The sequence below is a fragment of the Dipodomys merriami genome, unplaced genomic scaffold, assembly GCF_024711535.1.
Source record: "Dipodomys merriami isolate MVZ:Mamm:240054 unplaced genomic scaffold, mDipMer1.0.p SCAF_4, whole genome shotgun sequence".
NCBI lineage: Eukaryota > Metazoa > Chordata > Mammalia > Rodentia > Heteromyidae > Dipodomys > Dipodomys merriami.
This window is the reverse complement of record NW_027205603.1, coordinates 49,578,410-49,595,057: the sequence shown is the minus strand read 5'-3', so window position 1 is coordinate 49,595,057 and position 16,648 is coordinate 49,578,410. Positions and strand designations below refer to the sequence as shown.

The 16,648-nt window shown below is 39.4% G+C and overlaps 1 protein-coding gene across 6 annotated transcripts in view; it reads left to right on the top strand.

Moving 5' to 3' along the window:
• Tpd52 (tumor protein D52) overlaps positions 1 to 16,648 on the top strand; it is a 188,373-nt gene that overhangs the window by 77,647 nt on the left and 94,078 nt on the right. The window contains exons 6-8 of one of the 6 annotated variants that reach the window (XM_069990966.1): positions 706 to 747; positions 3,142 to 3,190; positions 5,580 to 8,290. In XM_069990966.1, the coding sequence (XP_069847067.1) occupies positions 706 to 747; positions 3,142 to 3,190; positions 5,580 to 5,699 (211 nt within the window). In that variant the 3' untranslated portion in view covers positions 5,700 to 8,290. Of the gene's footprint in view, positions 1 to 705; positions 748 to 3,141; positions 3,191 to 5,579; positions 8,291 to 11,950; positions 12,179 to 16,648 lie in introns of those variants that run through there. The other 5 variants (XM_069990968.1, XM_069990967.1, XM_069990971.1 and 2 more) reach the window with 5 other exon arrangements.

Genomic DNA, 16,648 nt, shown 5'->3' with positions numbered 1-16,648 from the left:
CCTGAATGACAATAAGCTACATTGACCTGTAGTAGAAGGTGGACCTCCTAAGAGAGAAGGTCAAGTGTTATTGGAATAATCTTTGAAGAGCATTTAGTATAATTGGAGACAGTGTAAATTGTCTTATTTCTACAGAGTGGTATTATTATTTCTACAGAGTGGTATGTAATATATAATCATACAAAGGTGTCAAATCAGTGATTTGTTTTGAATTCCTACCAGTTCTGACCTGGGAACAAATGCTGAGAGAAAGAAGACCCCTGCCTTTCACTGGCTTTGCTTGTCCATGTATTCATGTTTGCGTGTGTGCTTTGTTTTTGAGGGGAGGTGGTGAACACTCAATCAGGGTTCTGAAGACCCAAGTTCCATTCTTGATTCTGCCTTGGTTTTGGGTAAACCTTTGAATTTCTAAGCCTTGATATAAGGCCTCACAGATCTAGAGAAAAGCACTTTAGTTTCAGCATGCTTTGAAAAAATTCAAGCTTGCATTATTAGCTCTAATAAAAAGTGGGATTACATTCACCCACGAACCCAAATGAATTATGTTAGAATAACTTTGATCCCCTCCACCTCAAAAAGCAGAATTCTTTGTGGGTCTGAAAGAATAAAGCTCCTAGAGAGGAATCAAGTTTTGTTGGCTTTTTCTATGTCAAATTACCTCTATATACTAACTTCATTTCTGTCTCTTTTAATGCTGCCTCTTAGTATACGCTCCATTCAACATTCAATTAGCATGCCTGCTATGAGGTAAAGTATATTTTTTCCAGAATGGGATTGGTCTGATGCTTTCCTGTGCTTTTATTTAAATGCTGAATCTCCCAGAAATTGTGGTACTTATATACAATGGAATATTATGTAGCCATTAGAAAGGACAAAATAATGACATTTGAAGAGAAATTGATGGAACTAGAGCTAATCATTTTAAGCAATGTAAGTCAAGAGCAGAGAGACAAATGGCACATGGTCTCCCTGATATGTGTATGCTAAAGCCAAAATGCAAGGAGATATGACAAAGTAAATAGGACTTGAGAAACAAAGGACTGCTACTCATTTTGTCATATAATTTCTAAATGACTTCATGTTCTTGACCATATATATTTGTATATATATGCGGAGGGAAGCTAGGAGGAGGACACAGAATCAACGGGAAACAGGAAAAATACAACAGAGGGGCCCATCAGCTGCAATGGACATAGATGAAAATGAACTAAGCAACCCAAAGACAGAGATGGGAAGGGAGGAATGAGAGGGAAAGAGGGAACAGCCTACACTAAGCAAAAGGAAAGAATTGTAAACATCATCTGATGTGGAAGAAATAATTGTATTGTCATAGAATTCACAAACTTTATAGTCCATGATAATGGCAATTTGCCTTGTGAAGGTTAAAATGTGTTTGTGACTTTAAGTAATCACTATTCTACAGTACTGTGAAATATGTGAAATTTATGTAATCACTTAATCACAATTTCAAAAAAATGCTGAATCCCAATTGTTGTGAAGTAGAGAACTTGAATTCTATCCTGAATAAGCTTCAGGCTTGACACTGTGTCAAGTTTCACCTCCTCTCTTTATAGTGTTGGCATATATAGTGTTTGCATATGAGCAAGAGAATTGTTAGATATTTGTGAACTCTTTTAAAAAGATTTTTAAAATTTCCACTTATCTTCTAAAAACCATATTTTGTTTCATATCTGATATTGGTTTAATTAGAAAGTGAATACTACTTTCTAATGAGCCATCGCTTTTCAGACATTTTATATATATATATATATATATATATATATATATATATATATGGCCCACCTTCTTTTTCTTAATTGGCTTTAGATTATTCTTCCCTGGGCCGGTCTTAGATTGTCATCCTCTAAGCTATGGCCTCCCATGTAACTGAGATTATAGGCAAGACCATCACGATCAAGTTATTTGTTGAGCTAGGGGTCTCATCAATTATTATTTTTCCCCTGGCTGACCTCAAACCTCAATCCTCCAATCTTTGCCTTCCCATTAAGTGAGATTATAAGCATGAGCTCCTACACTTGGCCCAATCTTCTCATTTTTGCTTCTCTCATCCAAGAGTGATATTTGGAACCAACTGTGGCTTAATTCTGCCCAATTTAATGCTACTGTCCAATTTCATCAGAGAGCACTTACAAGTGGTATATGTCATTACTTCACCTCATCTCTCCAGAGAAGCAGGGGTTCTTAACAGTATGTGCCTTGCTTAGACTTTGGTGTATGTTGGCATTAACCAGAGGCCTGTTTAACCCTGTGCTGGGCCCATTCCGCAAGCTGGGGTGCAAGTTGAGAATTCATCTTCTACTGCTGATGCAGTTGGTGTGGAAGCCACATTTGAGGAACATTGGCTTCCAGTATTCTGCCATTACCATGCTGGGGGGTGGGGGATGGGGCATGAGGTATCCCCAAGAGTGTGGAAGGAAGAAACTTGTATCCTTTTGTGTCCTTTTGATCTCATCAGCAGGATGGATACTCAAGGAGATGATATATCAAGGAGATCAGATTTGTATGAGAGGCAAAAACACTATTCCCTTCTGTCAATGATTGGGGCGAATTAATCTGAACCATTTTAGGATGTTTCCTGTGGGTTCTGAGGGCTACTCCCTATTTGGTCTTTCGTCCATCTCATGTGCTGCCTCTTGGGAATTAGGAGCCCTGTAATGGAACCTCATGTGGTCCTGTCCTGATAGGATGTGCTTTCATGTAGGAAGCGTGCAAGATGAGAATTTAAATAGGAGTTCTAGAAATAGTACCTTAATTAGAATTAAACCCATCTAACAGTATCACCTTGTATCATGAAAGGTTGGGGGAATGACAGAATTGATGTTCAGCTGATCTTGGATTCCCTTTCCTCAGACATGTACTTGACTCTGTCACTTATATGTAGATGTGGTTGTCTTCAGATTCAAAAGCAGACTTATAGAAATACTAACTTAGAAACTGATCACTTTATGTAATAAATATCTCCATGTATGTTTGGGCACTGATCACACAGATAAATATATATGCTTTTCCTGACTAAGGATAATGGTTAAGAGGAATGTAGCTAACTACTGCTTTTTTTTCCAGAATTGTTGATGTTGTTCAGTGTTTGTAACTTTATTATATATTTATTTCTCTCCATAGAAACTCTCCGACTTTCAAATCATTTGAAGAAAAGGTTGAAAACTTAAAGGCAAGTAGAGAGATGAACTATCTTTGTGACATACTGCTTGGCACTTTTTCTTTGGGTCTATTCACATAAGGATTTTTTTAAATTAAAGGAGAGTAAGAATATTACTCCATTTCAAATATTTTCCTAATTCGACAACATTTACTGTAACAATATAGAAAGCACTATTTTTAAAATTTGGTGCTAGCACCTCAGCCTATCCTGTATGTACTATGCTATTATGCTTTTGAAGTAAAGAAAATCCCTGGCATCAGTAAAAGAAGTAAAGAAGTAAAGAAAATCCCTGGCATCAGTATACATGATGGCTGGAGGAGGGGAGGGGAAGATGATGGTTGTACATGGGTAAATTCATCAGGTGATAAGACTTGTAACTCAGGCCAAAGATAGTGGTTCAGAGGGGAAAAAAAGCCAGAGATTTCTGGAAGTTGGGCCAGAATAAAAGGGATTGGTTGTGGAACTAGATTGCGAGCAGGCTTACAGACTATTCCATGTGTCCAGTTCTCATCAAGTAGGTAGGTGCTACAGCCATATCATGTCTTCAAAAAAGAATTGAAGAAGGGATGTGTTGAATTACATGGACTCATAGCAATTTCTTATAATTAAGGGATGTGTCTTAATAAATGTGGGGAAACAATGGGGATGAGTTATGCAAATTTCTCAAAAGATTCTGATGGGTGATCAAAAAGATTGTTAGAGCAAGTCAGTTAAGACTGAGCTCAGAGGAAAGGAGGCCCATCCTTGGTCACTGCCTGGTATGGAGTGATGTGATATGTAAGGTTTTGAAAAGCATGAAATATAATACAAATGAAAGGCTGATACATTTACTCAGATATTTATTTGTGCTGGCACTGGGGCTTGAACTCAGGACCTTACATTTTCATGGGCTTTTTCAGTCACACTGGTGCTCTGCCTCTTGAGTCACACTTCCAGTTACAGTTTTTTGCTGATTAATTGTTGATATGTCTGTCCAGTTCGTCTTCCCAGGCTAGATGCAAACCTTGACCCTCAATTATCAGCTTCCTGAGTAGCTAGAACTATAGGTGTGAACCACCAGTACCTAGCAAACAAATACACTGATAGAATTTCAGGCTTAGTAGATTGGGGGTAAATCTTCAGAAATTTCATGTATGTATGAATGTGCGGTTCTGTTGAGGTGTAGGTTTAAGTTCTATAGTTTGAGGAGGCAGTGAATATCTTGAGTCTGCCTATCTGCCAGGTATCTGTGGCTCATACCTAGTAATCCTACTCAGGAGGCTAAGATCTGAGGATCATAGTTTGAAGCCACCCTGGGCAGGAAGTTTGTGAGACTCTAATCTCCAGTTAACCACCTGAAAGCCAGAAGTGAAGCTGTAGCTGAAGTGGTAGAGCTACAGCCTTGAGTGAGAATGCAAAGGGACAGTGCCCAGGCTGAAAACAAAACAAAATAAAAAACATCAAAACTGGAGAAAGAAAACAAACCATCTATTTCTTTCATTCATTTTACTCAGTAGCACTTTTCTATTTTAAACTTTACATAAGTCAGGTAAACTTTTATATAAGTCAGTCCTTTGGACAAGATCATCCCTTCCCTCGCTCTCTCTGTTTTTCCCTCCTATCCCCCCAAAAGTTGCATAGTTCCTTTTCAACTTGGTGTCTAGTGAGCACTACTGCTGCATTTGTTCACTCTTTGTCCCCCATTTCTGCTCCTCCCATTATCCACCCAAAGACAAACAATGCAAAAAGGGAGATCAACAACAACAACAAAAAAAAAAACATCAAAACTGGGAGAAAGAAAACAACCACGTTATTTCTTTGATTCATTTTGTGCAGTAGCATATCTCTTTCTTCTTTTTCCTTTTTTGGTACCAGCAGGGCCTTGGCAGTGTCCCTGAGCTCTTTTTGCTCAGGGCTAATACTCAACTTCTGTCTTTTTGGTTAACTGGTTTCCTTCCCTAGCTGGCTTCGAAATTCAATTCTCAGATCTCAGCCTCCTAAGTAGATAGGATTTCAAGTGTGACCCACCAGTGCCTGGCTTCAGTAGCATTTCTTGAATGATGTTTGATGCAATACAAAGTGTTTGTCCAAGTGTCACAGGAGTTGAGTAGGTATTTTAGAGTAGTAGGCTTTACAAAGTTTTTGGTTTTTTTAAACTACTCCATGAAGGACAATTGGCAAAAGGGTAGAATTTACCAATCTAAATATTTCAGCAAGGAAAGAGAATATACATTTTGTTATTAAACCATCAATCTTTGCTGTAGCAGTACTAAGTTTCATACGTGTAGTGATACAATTAGGTTCCCAACTTATTTGCTCTTGAAAGTAAAATTAGAGTTCCTTTTTGTGGGAGGCAGAGTCAGCTAACTTTATTTCTTTTTTTGTTTTGTTTTGTTTTGTTCTTTGAACTTTTTTTAAGTCTAAAGTAGGGGGAACCAAGCCTGCTGGTGGTGATTTTGGAGAAGTCTTGAATTCAACTGCTAGTGCCAGTGCCACTGCCACGGAGCCACCTTCAGAACCTACGCAGGAGAGCCCTTGAGATTCCTACCTTTGTTCTGCTCCCCACTGCCAGATGCTGCAGGCAAGATCCAAGCACATCCTGTCAACATGCATTGCCATGGATTTCTACCAGATGTGCTGTTATTTAGCTTTACATTATTTCTTTGACCCAATAATTTGTGTGTTAAACAAAATGAAAATACCTTCACCTCTGTTTCCAGATAATAACCCTGTCATATCCACTTAAGGCCCTTTATTTAGGAATCAGCATTACAAAGACTATATGTTGTACCTAGGGATGCTCCTGAATTGAGTAGCTGCTGCAGGTGAACTTAGTTGCTTTCCTGCCTGACAAAGTGGATTCCAGTTTGATCGTTGTCTTCTGTATGATTTTTTTTCCTATTTGAATCTGTATATTTGATTCCTCACTAAAATTGTTCTTTTAAATCTTCCCAGTCCTGAATAATAAAAGTTTCAGTGTTGTTTTCTTTAGCTTTAAAGGAAGAACTACAAAAATAAAAACACTTCTGAATAAACATTGTTTTCATATAAGGTACATATCTAGGTGTCTGACACCAAACTAAAGCAAACAACTGTACATCCATTTTGTTAAAGTTCTGTAACAATATGTACAGTAGTAACTCAAACTACAAGGTGACTTCAGAGTGGAAATTCCTGCCATATCCTTGTTACTTATTATTTGTGACAACCTGTTCAGCATATTAGCTATTATGCCACTTATATAATCTTTTTCTTTTTTCAAGCTTAAAATTTTAATTTCAGAATAAATTGACAAAAGAACATCCTAAATCAAGAAGATTATTTATTAGTAGGTTGAAATATGAGCTCGCACATAATACTCATGTTTCAAAGCTTTGAAGGCTTTGTAGATCTGAGTAGCAAAAACCCATCACACCAAGAGAAACATTGCAGTCTCCATTTCATCCATTTAGCAATCCTTTCAGAAGCACACAAAGTGATATGAGTAATAGAACTTGAACATTTTTTATACTGAGGTGTTGGTGGTAACTCCTAAGGTTGTAATGCATTAATAAAAATCAGGTCACATTCTCAAAATATCAGCATGTTTGCAATTGTGAATTAGTACTGTTGACATTGGCCCTATTTTGAAAATTGAGTGTTGGGGCTAATGAGTCAAAGCCTCTGGGTGAATCTACGTAGAGGCAAAGTATGCTATGCATTCTAATAAACTACTGACACCACCACCATTTCCTTACGTTGTAAATGTTTATGGCCTACAATGTTGTATCTGTTATTTATCAAGTTGTGATTATTTTATTGTAGATTATGCCAAATGTTATTTGCCAAGCTTGGAGTGACCCAAAGCATTTTTTTTGAAAGCATGACTATACTTGGGGATAAATCCTCATGAAAACCAAATTTGAAAAGCACAGTGTTTTTCTAAAGTGACATGCTGCCTTTCTCAGTTGCTAGAGCTTTTGTTAGAACTTTGGATGCAATTGAAACTATGCTCTATTACATGTGAAAAGCTTAATAAATTCTGTTTATCAGCAGTATAGGTCTCAACATTTATTATGAGACCAATGGTCTGGGAACCATTGTTGTATTAAAGAATCAGCTGGTGTCTATGCTTTAGAAAAAAGGCTTTTTTTTTTTTTTTTTTTTTGCCCGTCATCATCTACTTTAAATTTCTGCAGGGTCTCAGACTAACATATTTTAAAATAATTTATTCCTACAAGTTTTAAGGCCATGGTTGTGGTAGCATTGTTCCAGAGTAGATGTGTCGAATTTTGCAGTTATTCAGTGTAACTTAAGATTTTTTTTCTATCAGCCAGTCTTCAATTTTCTTTGTTGTTGTTGTTCCAGTATCTTCATTACATTAATCTACAGTGTCCTGTCCTGTGCTTGTTTTCAACAAGCAAAACAAAGTAAGATGGAAATTTCTTTAAATTATCTAGAAACTTCTTTACTGCCCACATAACAGTGATAGAAATGGTAGTGGGGAGTGGGATGGTATTGTAAGTGAATCTTGGAGATGGTTGGGAAAGAAGTTGAAAATCAATTTTCTAGATATCTTCCTATACTTAATATAAAAAATTTAATCTGTTGTAAAATATTTCCTAAGGGAAGTAATAAAAAGTGTGGATCAGTCTGGATCAATTTAGAAAAATAAACATGGATTTAGAAATATTACTTAAAATGATCTTTGTGGCACATTTCCATATTATGAATTCTCTGATAAGTAAGCAGTTGAAAATATAATAATTAGAATACTCGGAATAGACCTTGGCTACATGATTGAGTTTTGTCTTTGACACTATAAGAAAACAACTGAAATCTCAGATACTTATAAAAATCTCAGAAATTTAAGGACATAAGTGTAATAGAAAAAAACCTTTTCACAAAAAAAAAGATTTTTAAAAATCTTTATGGAGTATGTGGGTAATATAACAAGAGTTCTTAGGGTTAAGAGTCAAAGTAAACATGGAAGAGAATTTATTAATTGGATTATCATCTTAGCAACTCAAAGTAATTACTGCACTACAGAAAATACACATTTCTTTTGAACTGTTTCTGGATATTAAGATACACACTGTATTTTTTTTGTATACTGTTTAAAAACAATAAAAAAATCTATAATTTGGGCATGGATTCTTTTGTATGTGTTGAGGAGAGGGGTAAGTCCACTGTGCAGCTTAAGGCCCAAACTCTTTAAGTCCTGGGTTTGTAGAGAAGAGTGAGCAGCTATATCGAATCAGTTTATCAGGCACAAATGAAAAGGCTACATGCTGACTACCAGAAGGTATTTATCTTTTTGGGTACAGTCGTGGGGCCTGAACTCTAGGCCTGGGCACTGTCCCTCAGCTCTTCAGCTCAAGGCTAGCGCTCTACCACTTGAGCCACAGCACCACTTCCGGCTTTTTTTCTTTTTGCTTATGTGGTACTGAGGAATCGAACCCAGGCCTCATGCATGCAAGGTAAGCGCTCTACCACTGAGCCACCTTCCAAGCCCCAGAAGGTATTTATTAAGCAACTGTTTGCTCATACACGCTAGAAAAGGTGTTATGTGAGACAATTTGCCAGGGTCTGGTGTTTTCTTTGTAGTTCTTAAAACCAAATGAAATTTCAACTTTTAGTGACATTGAGTTAATTACAAGACACTATGTGTAGGCTACAGTTAATGGTAAACATTATCACTTTAAAGTAGTCCAGAAAACTGTGATTTAGTAATTTTCATATTGTTTTGACCCTGAAACAAAGCCCTCTTAATTTGTAGGTCCTCAGGACATCCCCCCACCCCGCCATGTGCCTGTCACCAGATGGCTTTCACACTTCAATAACTACTATTTGATGACTCAAATTTCTTTAATTGCAAATTTTATTACCTTTATGGTGAATCAAATCCTTGCCTTCCCCATACATAATTTTAATATTACGTATTGAAGTTCATCAGTAGTAAGGTTGTTTTAATGTAGATTTCTATCACAGAAAAAGTCACAGTTTTACAGTTTAAATACATTTCTAAGTGGTTTTAATCTTTGACTTGAACACAATATGCTAAAAGTTTCCTTTGATTTGTAGGATAGATTCTCTGTTCTTATTTTCCAGTGTTATGACTTAGTATTCCTCCAACTCCTTTCATGCTTTTGTGGACCCCTAATTGTCTTCTACATGGTCTTTAATGATCTCCATTTCTGTGGCTCCAGCGGCACTATTATTAACATAGCCTCTGTTGGTTCAAGACTTAAAAAACGTTTTTTCCAGACATAAACCTGTGGTTAAGATACTTCTATTTTTCCTTTTCTCTTTTAATAATGACAATCAAACAGGGCTTCAAGCATGATGGCAAATGCTCTTACCACTGAGCCACATCCCCGGCCCAAGAGGCTTGGAATTCTTTTCTTTTTTGGTCAGTTGTGGGGTGTGAATTCTGGGCCTGAGCACTGTTCCTGAGCTCTTCAGCTCAAGGCTAGCTCTCTACCACTTGAACCACAGTGCCACTTCCGCTTTTCTGGTGGTTTATTGGAGATGAGGCTCACAGACTTTCTTGCCTGGGCTGGCTTTGAACCATGATCCTCAGGTCTTAGCCTTCTGAGTAGCTACGGTGAAGCTTGGAATTTCTAATCACCTCTTAGCCACCACTAGCCACTTACTGAGCTTTCAGGAATGACTCTGGCATTTTACAATAGTTTTTCACTCAGGGATGTGGCAGCATCATAATTTGTAGATGAAACTATCTCCAGTTTAGACATGATTTATTTTCTGTTCACTTTCCTAGCCATCCGCCATTACTAATACATTTAGCAATATATATTAACATGACGTATGAATAACTTGTAAGTGGAGAAAAGGGGCCTAAAGTTTTAATAAAGCAAGACAAAAAGTGCAGGTAGAGCCAGATGAGAATCCTTAAGATGCCTCAAGGATATGAGAACATTGCCACTATATATTCCTTCTGGTGCATGTGTAGGCAGAAAAGCCTGGGGTGTTCCCTCTTGTTTGCTTACTGCTTTGTTCTCTCATTTCATTTGATGCTTCCATTGCTATAACAAAGCAAGCAGAGAACCAAGGCATAACTTGAACTTAACTGATAAAAACTCAAGTTTTTAAACTCTGGCGAGTTTTGCATGGTTTTCACAAAATGTGTTTAATGTGGCAGTAATTTTCAATCTTCAAATAAAACTCAAAGCCACAACTATTGCCTGAGATTATATTCTGAGATTATATAGAGCCCATCATAAACATTAGAAAGGTACAAGACATTCCCAGAATGCCCCTGGACACAGTTCTTCAGAAGCTTGACACTTGGCTGAGGCAAGTCATTATAAGACATTGCTGAACTTTAGAGTCAGCATCTTAGTAACCTCACTTGTTCTATCCATACTGATGTAGTATTTGGTGCTGGTACTGAAGCCAGCACCTTGAGTATGATAGGCAAACACTGTACTATTAAGCTACATCCACCAGCTCCCATATGAAGTACTACTGTAAGTGTATAAAGCACTTAGTGAAATTTGGCACTGTGGCCTGGTTCTGCAAATGAGAAAGGAAACACATCAGCAACATGAAATTGGGGAATCTGAGATAAGGACTATGGAGGGTTCTTAAAGGTCATTGCTGATACTCTTACATTTTGCCAAGTTTTTTCCCTGAAAAGTGGAAGTAGCAATAGCCATACAAAAATCATGCAACATTGTTTTAGGCCAAAGTCTATAAATGACCAAGGGAAATAGTTTAAATAACCACAGGGAAACTCACCTGGAGTAGAATTTTATCTATGGAAGTTGTAATTTTCTTAGTGATAATAAATCTTATGTGATACATAGAATTATGCATTTTTCCTACGTCAGTGTGCTTGCTAGTGTTCTCTGTACATAGGTTGAGAGCATTGGATTTAAATCATTGTCAAAGGCATTTCTAAAATGTGTGGTCCTCAAAATTCCTTCCCTCAAGTTCTTTCAATGACATGGGAAATTGTGTCACCTGCCCCCAGAATAACTACTTGTGGGTTAGCAGCAAACTGCTAAACAACGGGTGAACTGCTTAATCCATAAACACTTTAAGAAGTCTGGTGTTAGGTTTGGCTTTAAGGATGGTGGGCAAACTAAGCACCCACATTGAGTTTAACATGTAGATGGGGCTGCTGGTGGTGCCATATATGGGCACATTACAAATATCCGCTCTTCTGTTTTTGGAGGTGTCAGGGTTTGAACTCAGGGCCTCAGGCTCCTGCCACATTATGAAATCCCTACGTCCTGAGATGGGATTGGAATATTCGAGCAGTGAAAAAACGTGTCTCCAAGATTACTATGTTCGTAACGCAAGCTGACTGGCCACAGAAGTGGTCAAGGACAAACTGGGACCCTGGGTTTCACAATGGTCTATTAGGCCCAACTATGTGTCCTTTTATGGAGTCTACAAAGTTGGCAGTATATATGTTAGGAAAAGAAGCTGGACCTCGTGTGTGTGTGTGTGTGTGTGTGTGTGTGTGTGTGTGCACGCGCGCATCAAGAGGGAATAATTCCAGTGATTGCTTGTAATCAAAGACCACCTGGTCTTTAGAACCAGCCAGTTCACCCCGACGTGGAGAACAGCACGTGTCGCGTTGCCATGCATTCCTACGCACTGCGGTGGAGAATCTACTGACGATTGGTTTCACCCGCTCGGTCGGAAATCTCTACAACACACTGCTCCCGCGCACAGGACAAGACACGCCCACCAACCAATCGAATTCCAGTAGAATGGGCGGGTCTCCCGTTGCCCCGCCCCTTGACCTGCGCGCTTGCGGAACGTAGGCCATAGGTCAGAGGCCGTGAAGGCGTCATGGCGGCGCTGTGTCGGGCTCGTGTCGTGACTCCTGAGACCTACTTCCTACGAGTGTTTCTATCCTCCAGGTCCTTTCGAGGAGTAGGCACGGAGAGTAGCTCAGAGAGCGGGAGTTCCCATTCCTCAGAACGTGAGGCACGCCCGCGCGGCTTCGCGGAGGCGCTAGAGCGGCACTCGGAGCTGCAGCGGAAGGCAGCAGCCTCCCAGCCGGTGAGAGCCAGTCGCCGGAGCCACGCCCACAACGCGATGGGCGGGGCGGGCGGTGTTGGGGGAGTGGAGCCACACCCAGGACGCGGTGGGGGTGGAGCTGTGCTCATGACGTTGGGTTGGGCGGGGCTAGGCCCCTAGGAGGATGCTCCGGACGGAGGTGGGACCTCCGGACTGGACGGGATCCTGGGAGCTGCCAGGGCAAGCTTGCCTCCGGGCTGGTCGTGCTGTTATTGCTTGGCGGGTGCTCTCTCTGTATTCGTCGTGCGGCGTTTCTAGGTCGCCGCGGTGGCTGTCCACATGTCGTGGCGAGAGTGTTCTGGTGCCCAGTGTTGGCGACTGGCGGGGTGCGGCTGCCCCCGAGGCTTGGCCAGGGCCGCTCCCGGAAAGTGGACGCGCCCAGAAGAGATGGCTCCGCCGGCCTCGGCCGACCATGGATGCGGCGTGGCGCTCGGAGCCGGCGCACCAGCCTCCCTGTAGACGTTTGTTAATTACATGGATAGGCGAATGGTAGAATTACTTTTTGTTTGAGTTCTTTTTTCTGAACTTGGGTGAATAGCTTACTCTGTCAGAAATTACCTGTGTCCTGTTTTCTGTGTGTGTGTTTTTTAAAATTACTATCTCTTCTTGGCCAACACTAATATAAAACATATTAGAGATAGAAGTAGACATTCGGACAATTATTATTAATTATTAGATTCAGCAGACATGAAATTGGGTGATAAAGAATATTCTAAATTTCTGTATGTATCTCTTTGGGGAATAGCACCAAGTAGTTTACAGCCGTCTGGATTACAGGGTCATTTTAGTAGGTAATGTAAGTTTTTTTTGTTCTGTTTTTTTTTTCCCTGAAATTCAAGGATTAGAAGAAACCTGGAGTATTTTAATCTTTTAATTGATTGTAGTACTGAGGACTGAACCCAAAGACATGGGCTTTACCACTTGAGCAATTGTGTGTTTTTGTTTTTGTTTTTGGTCGGTCGTGGGCCTAAACTCTGGGCCTGAGCTCCTCAGCTCAAGGCTAGTGCTCCACAGTGCCACTTCCAGCTTTTTCTGCTTATGTGGTGCTGAGAAATCGCACTCAGGGCCTAATGCATGCAAGGCAAGCACTCTGCCACTGAAGCCACCTTCTCAGCTCCCATTTGAGCAGTTTTTAAAAGATTAAAATACTCCAGGTCTCTGGACTCTAATCAAACTGTGATTTAGGTTCTGGGATGTTGTCTTGCCTGATCCCTGTTGTTGGGGCTACTGACATTCATTAGCTCACTGTGCCCTTCTACCATCTTCAATAGCAACAATAAATGAAATTCTCTCTGGAGGCATGACTTAACTGGTAGAACTCAAGCCAAGCAAATTCAAGACCCTGAGTTCAAACCTTAGTGTCAGCCAACAAAACCAGGTGAAGTTCTCATAACTTCCTTATGATTATCTCTGCTGCCTTACTTCCATTTGAGGTCCCTTATTGGGACCATCTAGATAATCCAGAATAATGCCCCTATTTTAAGGTCATTTGATAATCTTAAATTTATCTGAAACTTAATTCCCCAGTACTGAGGCAGGTAACTAAGGATGTGGACCTGTTTGGAGGGAACATAATCTGAACAATTTCAAATTGCAATAGAAGAACTACGACTGATCTGAAGCCGCTAAAGAGCAAATTTTAGAATTTAAGGATTAAATACTTCTCCAAATATTTATATAGGAAAAGAAATTTCCCTGGTTCTTATTTTCCCACTTTTCTTTCTCTCCCTTCTCCCACCATATGCCCTACATTTCAGTCACCTTTATAAATGCCAGAAAGTAATTCACAGCAACTGAGTTAATTGTGACAAGAATGGAAATTTTGGTATTGCATGTATAACAAGTATTTGGAGCTCAAAATGTCTTATACTTGAGCATTGACACATGGTAAGCTATAAAGCTTGTTTAATAAAGGAAAGAACCTAGACTAAATGACCAGGATTCCCCTTTCTTTCCTTTCTAAGGCAGTTCTAATTGGGTTGCTCAGTTTTGGCAGGGGGTGGCTAGGGTGTTTCCTGCTAGCCCCAGTGTGCATTAGATTGCTCATTCAAGCTTAAACTGAGGGGAGTGTCCTTGAGCACTTTTCCTTACCTCTTACAGTTCAGAAAATTTTACTTTGTGAAATGGGGGCAAGATGTGTTTGGTTGTGACACATAGTTCACCTATTCATAATTTTTGGACACTTTGGCTTAATGAAAAGAGAATTTTCTGGGGAGGAAGGTTTCAGGAGGCTGAGCTGTATGTAGTCTTGGTCTTGTAGGTTCTTAGTTTTATAGCATTTTGAATTGTGATCCCTTTAAGATTCTTAATACCGCAGACTCCAGTTACTCACCACTCCAGGGCATTATACACACTGCAATAGAATTATATGACTGCAGAGACTTAAAGAGATGGTGTTTTGACTTTTTTTGGGAATTTGTAAGCCTCCATTCACCTTGCCTGCAGATTAAATATACATCTCACCACTGCATTGGACACCTCTCTCCATTCTTATCCTGCTTGATACAGAAATTAAAAGCTTAGACTCAGTTTCATACTCATTCTGCTGCCTCCATGAGTGAGTTGGTCAAGCTACCTAGCCTATCTGTTTTCTGTCAGAGCAAAAGTCCATTTGAAATAGTACAGTTCAGATGCTATCAATACTGACTGCAGAGTAAATTTCACTCAATACATTTTAACTTTTGGGTAGTTCAGTTCATTTCTTTTCTCCCCTGCTTTTTAGAGAACAGTTTCACAGTGATGCTGCTAGAATTCCATTGTAACTTCATCCCTTATAACAAGTATATGCCCTGCTAGAGATGGTTGTTGCTACAGGTGAGGCTATACATGAGAGTCGTCAGAGTGCATGAGATATACCCTTCTACTATCTTGTGCATTTTGCTATAAGCCTAAAACTACTTAAAAGTGTATCTAAGCTGGGCACCTGTGGCTCACACCTGTCATCCTAGCAACTCAGGAGGCTGACATCTGAGAATAGTGCTTCGAAGCCAGTTCAGGCAGGAAAGACTAATCTCCAATTAATCACAAAAAAAAAAAAAAAAAAAAAGCCAGAAGTGGAACTATGGCTCAGGTGGTAGAGTGCTTGCTTTGAGTGAAAAAGCTTGGTGACAGGGTCCAGGCTCTGAGTTCAAGCTCTAGGAATGACATTTAAAAAAAAAAATGTGTGTGTGTGTGTGTGTGTGTGTTGTATGTGTGTTCTGAGGATCAGCCTTGAAATCTTGGATTTCTTGCATTTGCTAAGCAAATACTCTTCCACTGAGCTACATCCCATGTTTTTTCTTTCTAAATCTTCAAGTAGTAAATCTTCAATTCAATCTGTCAAATTTGAGTACAAACATCTTGATCAATGTCACTCCTTTCATCATTCTTCCCCTATATCTGTCCCAGCCCCACCCATCCTCTTTTTTACATATTCACCCACCATTTCTCTCCATTCATCTGCCTCCTTTTCCTTAAAGGGTCTTCCATAACTATCTGTACTCCTCCCCAGCTCCTATAAGACAAAACATGTTTCAGCTTCATGGTATTCATTTGATTAAGTTGTCAAATTAGTTACACTATTAGAACCTATATCATACTTTAGTCAGTGTGTATAATATGAATGTGGCCCTATACAAAACTTCCACATATGAGAGAAAACATGCATCCTTTGTCTCTCAGCCTGACTTACTTCACTTAACAGATTTTTTTTCCCCCAGGTCCATCCATTAACCTGCAAATAACACAATAACATTAATGGATGAATAAAATTGATGTGTATGTATCACATTTTCTTATCCCACTCATCTATTTTAGGGCATCTGGACTACTTGCATAACTTGACTATGGTAAATAGTGCAGCATTGAAACATGGGTGTGCAAATGTCTTTATCTGTTTTGTAATCTTTTGGATAAATGCCCAAGAGTACTATCATTGGAATACAAGGTAGTTCTATGTTTAGTTTTTAGAGATATCTCCATACTATTCTCCATAATGGTTGCATTAATTTACATATACATTCCCATTATCAGTGTTGTGGGTTTTGTTGTTGTTTTATATAAAATATAGCCCTAGTTAATCCTGAACTAATGATCATCCCTTCCTGTCTCTCTTCTTTCTTCTTCACCTCTCCTCCTCTCTTCTCTCTTTCTTTCTCTCTCTCTCTCTCTTTTTGTTTTAAGACAGGATCTCACTTTGTAGCCTTGTAGCCCAAAGTGTCTAGGAACTAACTATATAATTCAGGCTAGCCTTCAACTCAAGATCCTCCTGCCTTAGCCACTTGAGAGTGCTAAATGTACATATATGACTACTACAAGTATGTTAATTTTTTTGTTTTGATACCTGAGTTCAAACTTAGGATCTTGAGTTTGTTTGCTTAGCTGGCATGCTACCACTTGAGCTATGCTACAGCCCAGCTTTTTGCTGGTTATTTTGGAGATAGACTCTCATGGACTTTGCTCCCAGGGCTGACC